General features: G+C 34.0%; 2 protein-coding genes across 2 annotated transcripts in view; both read left to right on the plus strand.

The window, feature by feature from the left end:
• The window catches only part of col28a2a (collagen, type XXVIII, alpha 2a), a 45,876-nt gene extending 41,178 nt beyond the window's left edge, over positions 1–4,698 (plus strand). Inside the window, exons 33-36 of the mRNA XM_084421581.1 lie at positions 366–622; positions 732–933; positions 1,531–1,722; positions 2,704–4,698. Of these exons, the coding sequence (XP_084277707.1) occupies positions 366–622; positions 732–933; positions 1,531–1,722; positions 2,704–2,711 (659 nt within the window). The 3' untranslated portion in view covers positions 2,712–4,698. The remainder of the gene's footprint in view (positions 1–365; positions 623–731; positions 934–1,530; positions 1,723–2,703) is intronic.
• A 322-nt stretch (positions 4,699–5,020) lies between these two features.
• On the plus strand, positions 5,021–12,333 carry bbs5 (Bardet-Biedl syndrome 5). Its single transcript, XM_084422367.1, has 12 exons — positions 5,021–5,225; positions 6,302–6,384; positions 7,349–7,414; positions 7,551–7,600; positions 7,693–7,820; positions 8,502–8,637; positions 9,578–9,673; positions 9,770–9,832; positions 11,095–11,229; positions 11,460–11,543; positions 11,796–11,819; positions 11,907–12,333. Exons 1-12 carry the CDS (start codon positions 5,164–5,166, stop codon positions 12,006–12,008), a joined length of 1,029 nt encoding a protein of 342 aa, XP_084278493.1. The 5' UTR covers positions 5,021–5,163; the 3' UTR covers positions 12,009–12,333.
• Positions 12,334–12,546: the final 213 nt, after the last annotated feature.

Here is a 12,546-nt window from a genome sequence, read left to right on the forward strand (position 1 = left end):
GAAAAACATAAGTGGCGTTCTGAGTTCTGAGTGGCATATGAGTGGTGCAAACATTTGTAAAGCTCTGAATCGATTCATTGAAATGGACATTTTGAACTGATTCCCTAAAATGAATGAATCTTACCAATTTTAACAATTTTTTCCAGATTTTTAAATCAGAGACACTATTTAAACATCCCTAAACAAGTCTTAACTCATGTTTAGTTTAATGATACGTGTTTAAGATCGCAATATTCATGATGTTGCTTCATTTTGTATCAGCAAGTCATCACGAAGAGTCCTAAATGCAAAACTAAAGGTCGTCATTTCAACAGTTTCAAGCTCAAATGAACCGCATCTTGCTCTGTGTTCGTGTCTTTACGCAGCTCTGGAGTCTAAGCTGGTTAGCCAGTTCTGTGAGGATGAGAACGGGGCCCTCTTCTTCAACAAGATCACCAACGGCTTGAACGGAAACAACGGCTATGTCTACAACAACGGCCAAAAAGACATTTACTCAAACGGGAACAGTGTTTATGGGAACAGATTTCAGGAGGCACTGGACAGATCGGCGGTGACCGGTCACACCAGAGGCAGAGGACACAGCATACCTCTTCCCATCAACCCCGGCCCTCTCAAAACACAGGTCAACTCACATAAACTAACTTACTGTGAATTTCATTTATACTGTAAACACATGCAAAGTGATTTGAAGCAGGGCGCTTGTCTGAGTGTGTGTTGTGGCTGCTGTGCAGGGGGAGAATGACTATGACGCAGAGGATCATGACACAAAGACACGAACTCAAAGTGGAGGCACCATTGCTGTTGTCAATAAGACCGTCCAACCTGTACAGCAAGGAACCTCTTCGTCATCATCGGTATCAGTATCTTCATCAGTGTCGACACATTCTACCTCGGTGAATGTGAACGCAAAGCCTCGTCCTGTAGTGATAAAAGGTAATAAGGAAACACAATGCACTACACACCAACATTCTCCAGCTAAATGGAAAATTTGGTCATTTACTCCTATTATGCCCTTCTATAAAGTCTTGATTTGTTTTTGGGGTCTTATTTTTCACACATTTTACATTATTGCAGCACCTCTCTTCCAGTCTGTCAGTAACACTCTGGTTTAGTTCCTGTCTCTATGAAGCCCCTCCCTCTAAAAAGCACAATGTGCTCTGATTGGTTGGAAGGACCGGTGTGCTGTGATTGGTCAACCGCTTCAAGCGTGTTTCGTAAATGTCACGCCCCCTTAACCATGAGTTTCAACACACTACTAACTCAACCAAGCCTCGCCCCTTTTTTGCGTATGCCTTCTATTTGTAGGTTGAATTATTTAAATGAGGAATATTGTGACGTTCGTACCCGGAAGAAAAATCAAGACTACAATGGAGGCGTTTCAGGGAGTTCAGAGACTGTGACACTGATATAGAGGATAACTCAGAGCTTTTTCATGCTCAAACAGCAACATTACACGCTAAAGACAGTTGATAGTGTAAAAAAGCATAATAGTGAACTGATCTTACTTTCTCTTCTTCTGCGGTTTGTCAGAATCAGCTCCCCTGGATCCTCGGTGTCTGCTCAGTATCAGTCAGGGTTCCTGTAGAGACTACATCATTCGCTGGTACTACGACAAACAGGCAAACGCCTGTGCTCAGTTCTGGTACGGAGGCTGTCAGGGCAACGACAACCGTTTCCAGACAGAAGAAGAATGCAAGAAGACGTGTGTCCTCGCCAGCACAGGTATTATTCACTCCTGCAGACAGGAATTCTGCAGCTGTTATAAAACACAAATATTGGCGTTAATAAATATTGTCAATAGGCTGATAAGTATCATACAAATATATTTTATAACATAAAAATTATATTAAATATGGTTTTATTATTACCATTTATATTGAAAAATATAAATAAATATAAATTGAAAAACAAAATGTAATGCAAGAATTCAAATGCACATGCAACAATATAATAATAAACGGAAAACATAAGTCTGAATTCTCCTATTTAAAAGAAATCTTTAGGGAATGTTCTAGGTTTAATACAAGTTAAGCTCAGTCAACAGCAGCGTTGCAATTATTATTGCAATTATTATCGTTACATTTATTGAAATTAAGCCTTAAAAACTTCTCATTCTGGCCAGTGTTGCTATTGTTAATTAAAACCAAATAATTGAAATTATTGTCTGTAATTGAAATAAAGCTGAAATAATATCAAATATGATTGTTAGATGAAAAAATATAAAATGAAAATTGAAATTCTAAATATTAAATATTATAATATTATGTAAAAACATACTAAAATAACATAATTTGTGGCATAATGCCAATTATGGTTTTAATGTAAATTTAATATAATTGTATACAAAATATATATAAAATATAAATATAAATAAATATATATAAATATAAATTTATACAAAATAAATGATACCTAAACCACAGTTACATTAACTCATGTATGGAACTGAACTGATTCTGTTCCGGAAGGTTTAAAAGCAGAAATGTGTTAAATATTTTTTTGCTAAAGTTGTGAATTATTTAGTAAAAACAGTGTTTGAACAATAAAGTTGTCTAGATAAACTTTTGGCTATGCATTACAGATGCAATACTTGAGAACATTATATAACAAATACTGTCAAAAACAGAACTTTCCTTTAAAATGTGCAAAGCTTTACATCTTTCTGGCATATTTTACTGACTTTTTCTGCCTTTGTTTTTATAGCTGGCTAAACTGGATGGAGATCTACATCGGTCATCCTACACTCAACCTCAATAGATGAACTTTATGCTGGTGATGATGATGATGATGATGATGATGATGATGATGATGTAGCTCAATGACAGATGCCCACTTCGGTCACTTCTTTTTATATCATAAAAATGTTCCCCAAGTTTAACTCTTTCCCGCCAGCGATTTTTATTTTTAAAAAGTTGCTAGCCAACACCAGCTTCTTTGATCATTTAAAAAAAAAAAAAAAACTTTCATGGCCTCCAGAATATTTTGTTGTAAGAATATCTGAACCTACAATATATTAAAAGAATGAGCCTCTGCTTTGAAAACAAACAAACAAAAAAAACATTTTATTTTATCCATTTTTTTTATCAACACTTGAATAATGAGTAAGTTTCACCCAAAAAAAATGTACACAAAAATTCGAAGTAAAAGCTGAGAAAATCGCATTTTTGTTAAAGACTAGTCCATCGACACTCCCAAAGCATCACAGTCCTGTACCTCTTCCTGGGTCGACATTTCATTCAGTAACATTAGGCAGTTTTGATTTATGTGCTGTTGAATGTTTGATGCTGTTTCTGCTTTTTCTTCGCTTGTTTTTGGATCCGGAGATTCTGTACTCTTTCAAAACATGCGCAATAGCGCCCCCTACCGTATAACAGTGAAAACATGGATTGCCGGAACATTTCGTCAATGACTAGGAAAGAGTAAAAGGGTTATTTCAACCAAAACATTAAAATTCTGTCATTAATTACTCGCCCTCATGTCGTTCCAGACCCGTAAGACTTTCGTTCATCTTCAAAACACAAATGAAGATATTTCTGATGAAATCTGAGAGCTTTCTGACCCTCCATTGACAGCCATCAACCGACACTTTGACGCTTCAAAAAGTTCATAAAGAGATCGTAATCCATAAGAGATCCATATTTCTGACGAGACTCGATCCTTTATATGATGAACAGATTTAATTTATTCATTTATAAACATTCATCAACTCACACGTCAGTTGTGTAACGGAAGCTCAAGCATGTTCAATTGACTTGCGGGAACCAATGAGGTTCATTCTCGTGTTACGCAGCACGTTTGAGCTTCAGCAAGAACCAATAAGGTTTGTATGTACGCTTGAGCTTCTGTTTACGTTTGCTAAAGCCTAAATTAAACATATAAAGCGATCGAGTCTCTTCAGAAAATGTGGACTAAACCGCTCAACTCGATTAGTTTTACGATCTCTTTATGAACTTTCTGAAGCGTCAAAGTGGTAGTTACGTAGCTGTCAAAGGACAGAAATTGATTTTGATTTAATCAAAAAGCTCTTCATTTGTGTTCTGAAGATGAACAAAAGTATTACGGGTCTTACATGTGCCTAAAGTGAAACACGGGTGTTAGTGCGAAGCTTCCATATTCATTTATAAGCACAACAGACATTTCTTATTTGTCTTGGTATCCACTGAGAATCTGTGCACTGCTCTACATGTGACAGTTGTGACATGCAGAAATATTATTTACAACCTTCACTGGGAATTGATTGTGTATATATGTTTTGTTTTATTTAAAAATGATATACAATTTGTGACTTGAGTAAAGACACAGGCAGGTTTAGCAGGTTGCAGAAACATCATAAATGATGTCTTGAGGGTTTTATAGGGATATTGTCATTTTGTAGGGAGTAAAAGAATATCAAGCAGTCAAGTCACTTTGTAATAATGTAAATGCAATTACGATGATCAAACCCGAAAACATTTTGTATATATTCTTTTTCATGTGTCACAGTGGCTTTATAGTGTTATTCAGACAAATTAGTTTTGCAATTCTGAATTTTTGTATTCAAAATAATTTTTGTCATTTTTTTTTAATGAACCAAACCTGTTCTAATTGTTTTCTGAAATAATTGTAGACATTGACATTTTGACTGTTTTATGCAAATTATATAGCCTATTTTAAGGTATTATTTTGTGGAATTCTTGAATAAAATGTTTTGTTTAATAAGGATGTCTAACTTTGTGCTTGTTACTGAACATCTGTAACCAAAATAATTCACAAGTAACTATAATTTAATTTATTACCGATCATATAATAATCTAGCCTAATGCAGATAGCTGATTTAAACATAATCAATCCTGACAGCTTAATATAGCTAGTATATACTATAATATGTATAAGCATATAAAAGTATTCATATATAGTAATAAAGGAATGGTTTTGTGATGTGTTCTCTTATTTGAGTGAGTTCATTTGGACTTCGAAGCCCACTAAAATTGAATAGCTCTACTTTGAGATCTTCGAAGTTTGTCCCTCGCGGCCCGCCGTACTCACTGATGTTACCGTGGTGACGTGAAGACGCTCTGCTCTGTGCTAAATCCTCTTACGGAGCGAGTGAGAGGGTTTCAGTTCTTATCAGAGGAAAAACATATTTACTTTGGTTTAATTCGCTTATAAAAACGCTGATTGATCATGGCGTCAGTGTTAGACGCACTCTGGGAGGACAGAGACGTGAGGTTTGACATCACTCCGCAGTAAGTCCTTGCGCTAATCTACTAGCTGAGAAGCTAATGACATGAATTCATTAAATCAGATACAGTTACATTAACAGTGAACTAGCAGGATGGATGTAATGAACCGTACAAGTGTTTCCATATGATGCATTCATGAAACGTTCATGTTTGTTTACATTAATCATTCATGCATTTGAGTCAGTCAATGATTTTAAAAGTGATAAAGTGATAAGGTGTTTAACATATAGTTAAACTATCACCAGGGTTATTATTGTAAATGTTCACTAAAACTATTAAAAACATTTGTGTTAATTTAAATAAAACTGAAAAAATAAATATAAGTATTAGATGAAAAACAAACTAAACGAAAATTAGAAAATGTGTCTTGGCAACTAACTGAAATAAGTTCAAGTTGAAACACTAAAATGGGAAATTCTGGAATCTGGAAATAAATAGCAAAAATAAATTAATCCTAAATAGTAATATAAAAAAAAATACAAAAGCACAAAAAAAAAATTAAATACAAAAATAAAGGCTAATTCAAAATATTAATAACAAATATTATAGTATAAATACTAAAATAATACTATTATGTATGATTAAAACATAAATAAATATAAAAATATAATGTAAAAATCATGGCTTCAGGATTGTCACACTTTTTTTACATTTTAATTTGATACTGTTTTACACTTTATTTTCATTACATGTGCAAAATATGTTGCAAAGGCACTTCCTAGAAAAAATGCTTTATACAAGCATCCTCTTTTCAATGATCAGTCTTTATAAAATCATGATAGAGTATCTGTACTTTACTGTAAAATAACCCAATTAGGCCTGGTTTCACAGGTAAGACTTAGATTAAGCCAGGATTAGGCCTTAGTTTAATTAGGACATTTAAGTAGCTTTTATGAACGTTCCTTTTACTGGTGTGCATCTTGAGACAAAACAATGGCAGTGACAGATTTTAAGATATGACAGTGTAAGTTGCTTTCAGTTAAAACAGCTCAAACACGCATTTTAGTCTGGGACTAAACTTAGGTTAGTGTTTTATTTTCCTCTCAGACGACAGCAAGTGATTTTATGTTTCTTTTAAGGCAGATGAAAACCAGGCCGGGTGAAGCGCTCATCGACTGCCTGGATTCCATCGAGGACACAAAGGGAAATAATGGCGATAGAGGTGATTAAATGTGGCCATTTCATCCTAATAACTTGTGGTTACCTTTGTTGGTTTTTTATTAGATTATTGTCATGTAAAATATCATTAAAGGGATACTCCACTTTTTTTGGAAATAGGCTCATTTTACAACTCCCCCAGAGTTAAACAGTTGAGTTTTACCGTTTTCGAATCCATTCAGCCGAACTCCGGGTCTGGCGGTACCACTTTTAGCATAGCTTAGCATAGATCATTGAATCAGACAGGACCATTAGCATCTCTCTCAAAAAAATGACCAAAGAGTTTAGATATTTTTCCTATTTAAAACTTGACTCTTCTGTAGTTACATCGTGTACTAAGACCGACGGAAAATGAAAAGTTGCGATTTTCTAGGCTGATATGGCTAGGAACTATACTCTCATTCCTGCGTAATAATCAAGAAACTTTGCTGCCATACCATGAGTCCAGCAGGCGTAATGATATGACGCAGCGCCTGAAAATAGTCCCCAGCTCGGTAAATTCCAACGTGACCGGGACTAAGTTTGTCTAACCTATTAGACCTATTTTCAGGCGCTGCGTCATATCATTACGCCTGCTGCACCCAGGAATGAGAGTATAGTTCCTAGCCATATCAGACTAGAAAATCGCAACTTTACATTTTCCGTCGGTCTTAGTACACGATGTAACTACAGAAGAGTCAAGTTTTAAATAGGAAAAATATCGAAACTCTTTGGTCATTTTTTTGAGAGAGATGCTAACGGTCTTGTCCGATTCAATGATCTATGCTAAGCTATGCTAAAAGTGGTACCGCCAGACCCGGAGATCGGCTGAATGGATTTGAAAACGGTAAAACTCAACTGTTTAACTCTGGGAGAGTTGTAAAATGAGCCTATTTCCAAAAAAAGTGGAGTATCCCTTTAATTGTCTTGTTTATATTGTATATTGTTTTGGTTATTGTAATGTCACGTCTTGTTTTGTCTTCATATAGGAAGACTCCTGGTGACCAATTTGAGGATAATCTGGCATTCGTTGGCACTGCCAAGAGTCAATTTGTGTGAGTATTTGAGTAATATTAAATAATAATCTCTGTTGCAGCTCTTCATAGAGAGCCTTTGTCGCCCTCTATTGAACTCTATGGCAGAACCGTCAATCATTATCTGACACATTCTGTCTTTTGTGTTTATTAACAGCTGTGGGATACAACTGTATTATTAATATCACCACGAGGACAGCAAATTCAGTGAGTCGTCTTCTTCCTTCATGTTCCTTCACATCAGAAGCACTTTTTTAATAGCCCATATAGATGATGTCAAATTCCCCCTTTTTTTCCAGAAACTGAGAGGTCAGACCGAAGCGCTTTACATATTAACCAAATCTAATAACACTAGATTTGAGTTCATATTCACGAACGTGGTTCCAGGAAGTCCGAGACTGTTTACATCTGTCATTGCTGTTCACAGGTACTTGTGTTATACATGATGACAAGATGAGTGACAGTTTTTCTTTTTCTTTTCTTTTTTTAAATTTGAGTTGGCATATTGGCTTTGTTTTTGTTCATTAACAGACTAATCTTTAAATCTACAGCATAGCGAGATCTGGAGTTTAATCTAGAAAACACTCTGTGAATTGCATAATATTAAATGCCATATTTTTTATGTATTTTGAACAGGAGTTAGAACAAAATATGTTTTAGTCATTTTAAAAATGTAATAAGATGTAGTCATGAGTATGTATTGTAAGATTAAAGAGCGACAAGCTATATTTATTTAGCACAGCACACAAAAGATAAAACAAAAGATAAACGATTGGTTGGATTTAGTATAAATGTACATAATGAGTAACTTAAAAAAATAAAAAATAAAAAAATATATATGGTCACCTTTTTATAATAACAGAAGAAATATTATTATAGGAAAGTGTCAATAAAAGGAAATGCAATTTTGCACAAGATAAAACATTGGACAAATAGCTAAAAAAAACAAATGATCATGTTGAAATTATTGGATTGTCAATAGAATACATTTATTCATTTACTTTTATTTGTTTAGTTGACCCAAATAATATTACTAGGACATGTAAAGTATTAGATACAATAAGGTATATAGAAAAGTTATCAGACTAATTATTTATTTTTCTTGCAGAGCTTATGAGACTTCCAAAATGTATCGGGATCTGAAGCTTAGAGGAGCTCTTATTCAGAATAAGCAGCTGAGGCTTCTGCCACAAGAGCAGGTCTATGACAAGATTAATGGAGTCTGGAACCTGTCTAGTGATCAGGTATTTACAGTGGATTGTTTACAGTATTATTATTTATTGTTTTAGTAGGAATTTAAAGCCTGTTGTTGTGACCTTAACCTTTATACTTTCCTCATTTTTCTTAAAAGTTGAGTGTTCATTGGAGAGGTTAGTTTTGTCACACTTGAAATTGGAATACGCACACAAAAAATTACTGGATTCAAGGTGATTTTGTGGATGTAATAAAAATAGTAATAAATCCTTTCCTCATGGGTCAATTTGACCCCCATAGGAATGAATGGGAAATGGGGAAAATGCTTTTTTATTTCAAATCTGGCTCAACCCAGAACACACACACGCACAGATGAAGGGATGACACCATAAAACATCCCCAATGCAGAACGCTCGCATGCATACACACACATGTACAGACAAACACACTCTGAGAAATTGCCTTAAAAATAAATGGGGGGGCATATAATGGGGCAATGTGTTTTTTCTTTTCAATTAAAAAAAAAAAGATCAAATGCACATTTGCTCCATGTAGAGCTTTAAGGCCATCTAGTAGCAATAGTCATGAAATGCCATGTTATATAATATTTTCTCTCCTCAAAAGGTCAGCAGAGAAACCCAATGCATGATTTCTTTTAACTGAATGTTTTATTTTATTTGCAGTTATTTTGTGTTTAAGTGAAAGAATGTGTAGAATGTGCTTATTTTTATTGTTAAAATTTCATTATTGTTAAAATTGAGTAATTTAGAGGTAAATAAAATAATAAATAACAAAAAAATCTCCCAGAAAAATTGCATAAAAAAAAAAAATATATATATATATTATCAGAATGAAATGATATAAGCATTCTGGACCAATTATTATTATAAAATTTTATTTTTTTTAATGCGTCGGGTCATTTTGACTCACGAGGGAAGGATGTGTAATTCACACGAGAGGAGAGCAACTAAGCATCACCTTGTGTTTCAGGGTAATCTTGGAACGTTCTTCATTACTAACGTGAGGATAGTGTGGCATGCCAACATGAACGAGAGCTTCAATGTCAGCATTCCCTATCTGCAAATTGTGAGTGTTTCTTCTGCTTCAAAAAAGTCAAAGAATGAGCCCTCAGTAATGAGTTATAAAAAAACATGCTTTCTTTTCTCATCCCTTTGTTTGAAGCGCTCCATAAGGATTAGAGACTCTAAGTTTGGACTAGCTCTTGTGATTGAGAGCTCTCAACAGGTAAATGTGGACCAGGATCCAGATCTCCAGAAAAAAACACCTATAATGTCACCAACATTTTTATTTAATGCATAATTATTCTTAAAATGATTATTATTATTTGATTTGGTAAAGAATAAAATAAGGTATTTGTGCGCTATTGTTCAAAACTGCAAAAAAAAAATCATTTATTTAGCAAGGATGCAATGACATTGATGAGTGATATTTATAATGTTACAAGATTTCTATTTCATATAAATGCCGTTCTTTTGAATCCTGAAAAATATGTATCATGTTTTCCATAAAAATATTAAGCAGCACAACTGTTTTCAACATTGATAATAATAAGAAAAGAGTAGCAAATCTACGGAAGCGTATTGCATTCACTTGAGGAAAAATAATCTACTCTGTTTTTCTGAATTAACGAGTTAATTATCTCAGAATTACGAGATAATTTTTCATGAATAAAAAGTTTTTGCTCTGTTTTTCTGAATTGAGTTAATTATCTCAGAATTATGAGATCATCTTTCATAAAAAAAATATTTTGTTCTGTTTTTCTGAATTAACGAGTTAATTATCTCAGAATTACGAGATACTTTTTAATGAATAAAAGTTTTTGCTCTGTTTTTCTGAATTATTGAGTTAATTATCTCAGAATTATGAGATAATTAAGTCATTTATTCAGAAAAACAGCAAATATTTTGTATGAAAAATGATCTCATAATTCTGAGGTAATTACCTCAATAATTCAGAAAAACAGAGCAAATACATTTTATTTCAAGAAAAATTATCTCGTAATTCTGAGATAATTAACTCGTTAATTCAGAAAAACAGAGCAAAAACTTTTTTTCATGAAAAATTATCTCGTAATTCTGAGATAATTAACTCGTTAATTCATAAAAACAGAGTAGATTATTTTTCCTCAAGTGAATGCAATACGCTTCCGTACAAATCATCATATCAGAATGATTTCTGAAGGATCATGTGACACTGAAGACTAGAGTAATGATGCTGAAAATTCAACTTTGATCACAGGAATAAATTACATTTTAAAATATATTATAATAAATAAAAAAAAACGTTTAAATTGTGATAATATTTCACAATATTACTGTTTTTACTGTAATAAATAAAATGCAGCCTTGGTGAGCACTAGAAACTTCTTTCCAAAAACACTTACCGACCCCAAACATTGGAACTGTTGTTCATGTGGATTTAATTTCCTGGTGTGAATTGAAGGCAACATTTTGTGATTTATTTTCTTTTTTTCTTTCATCTCTCAGACAGGAGGATATGTGCTGGGTTTCAAGATCGATCCAATGGACAAGTTACAAGATGCAGTGAAGGAAATCAACTCCTTACACAAAGTGTACTCTGCGAACCCCATTTTTGGAGTGGAATATGAGATGGAAGAAAAGGTAGTAACAAATATTTGTGTTCATGTGTAGTGTAATGTGTGATAATATTGAAAACAGTTGTTTTGAAACTGTATTGTTAGTCTATACTTTTAACGGGTGCTCTCCGTTCTGCGTTGTATCTAAAACACCATTAGCCGAGGTGCATCTCTGTTACCGTTGCCTCCACTTTTCTGTAAATCAAAGGCAAATGGCCCATAAATAATATACAAATAAATGAGCTTTCTTCTCAGCCTCAGCCTCTGGAAGAGCTGACCGTAGAGCAGCCGCCTGATGACGTGGAGATCGAGCCGGATGAGCACACCGATGCTTTTACCGTGAGTTTTACCTCATATGCTACTCTCAGAGATAATGACGCTCTGCTTTCACCACATAGTCTGTCTCACATGCTGAAAATAGCTGACGGCTTAAGCCACGACTCACAATGTCCCACCAACACAGACATTTGTTGCCAGGTATCAACAATGTTTACACAGAGAGGTCTGATGATTCTGACATTGGAAATGATCTATTATCTAAGATTTTATTACATGTATAATCACTGATTTTTATCTCTTTTTCATCTCAAGGCTTATTTTGCAGATGGAAATAAGGTAAATCTATTGTCTGTCCATCTATCTATCCATCTGTATGTCTATCTGCTATCCTTTTAAATGACGTATTTCTTTCCTCTCCTTAAGCAACACGATCGTGAGCCGGTGTTTTCTGAAGAGCTGGGTCTGGCTATAGAGAAACTGAAGGATGGATTCACACTACAGGGACTCTGGGAAGTCATGGGTTAAAATGCTCAAGCACTCTGTACAGTTATGTATTTTGGCATTGCATAGTTTGGTACATTGTTTACATCCAACATCAAGAATTTTGTAATTAGCAAAATTTGCATTTATTTTCAGAGCATTTATTTGCTATTTGATAATTATATATGTTTACAAATCATATTTCAACCAAGTGTAAGTTAAGAAAAAAAATTTGTTACTTTTGTATAATATATTAATGTATGCATAGAAATAGCAAAAAATTATATATAGTATGTATATTTGTATATTAGAAATGAACTTTACATGCTAATTTTGCTGTTGTGTTGTAATAAAAGTATGAGAGAATGTGACCGGAAATAGTTTTTTGTGTTTTCCAAAACCTGTTTAAGTGGTTTTGATAGCAGTGGCTTGATCAAACCATCACATTCTGTTTTTAGCTCGGGTTTGACAAAGTCTGGTTCAAAATGTGTTAAAAATGACCAGAAGCGCTGATAATTGCACTCTAGCTTCACAGCAGCTGTTGTTTGCTGACCTTTTAGGCAACAAAATGTTAACACGTTTT

Source organism: Rutilus rutilus, assembly GCF_951802725.1.
Source record: "Rutilus rutilus genome assembly, chromosome: 10".
NCBI lineage: Eukaryota > Metazoa > Chordata > Actinopteri > Cypriniformes > Leuciscidae > Rutilus > Rutilus rutilus.

What these genes read in the sequence shown, in the direction of transcription:
- bbs5 (XM_084422367.1), top strand. Translation starts at nt 5,164, where the DNA reads ATGGCGTCAGTGTTAGACGCACTCTGGGAGGACAGAGACGTGAGGTTT. An exon ending in CCACGAGGACAGCAAATTCA is followed by an intron (nt 7,601 to 7,692) that starts GTGAGTCGTCTT and finishes CTTTTTTTCCAG; the next exon opens with AAACTGAGAGGTCAGACCGA. An exon ending in AATATGAGATGGAAGAAAAG is followed by an intron (nt 11,230 to 11,459) that starts GTAGTAACAAAT and finishes CTTTCTTCTCAG; the next exon opens with CCTCAGCCTCTGGAAGAGCT.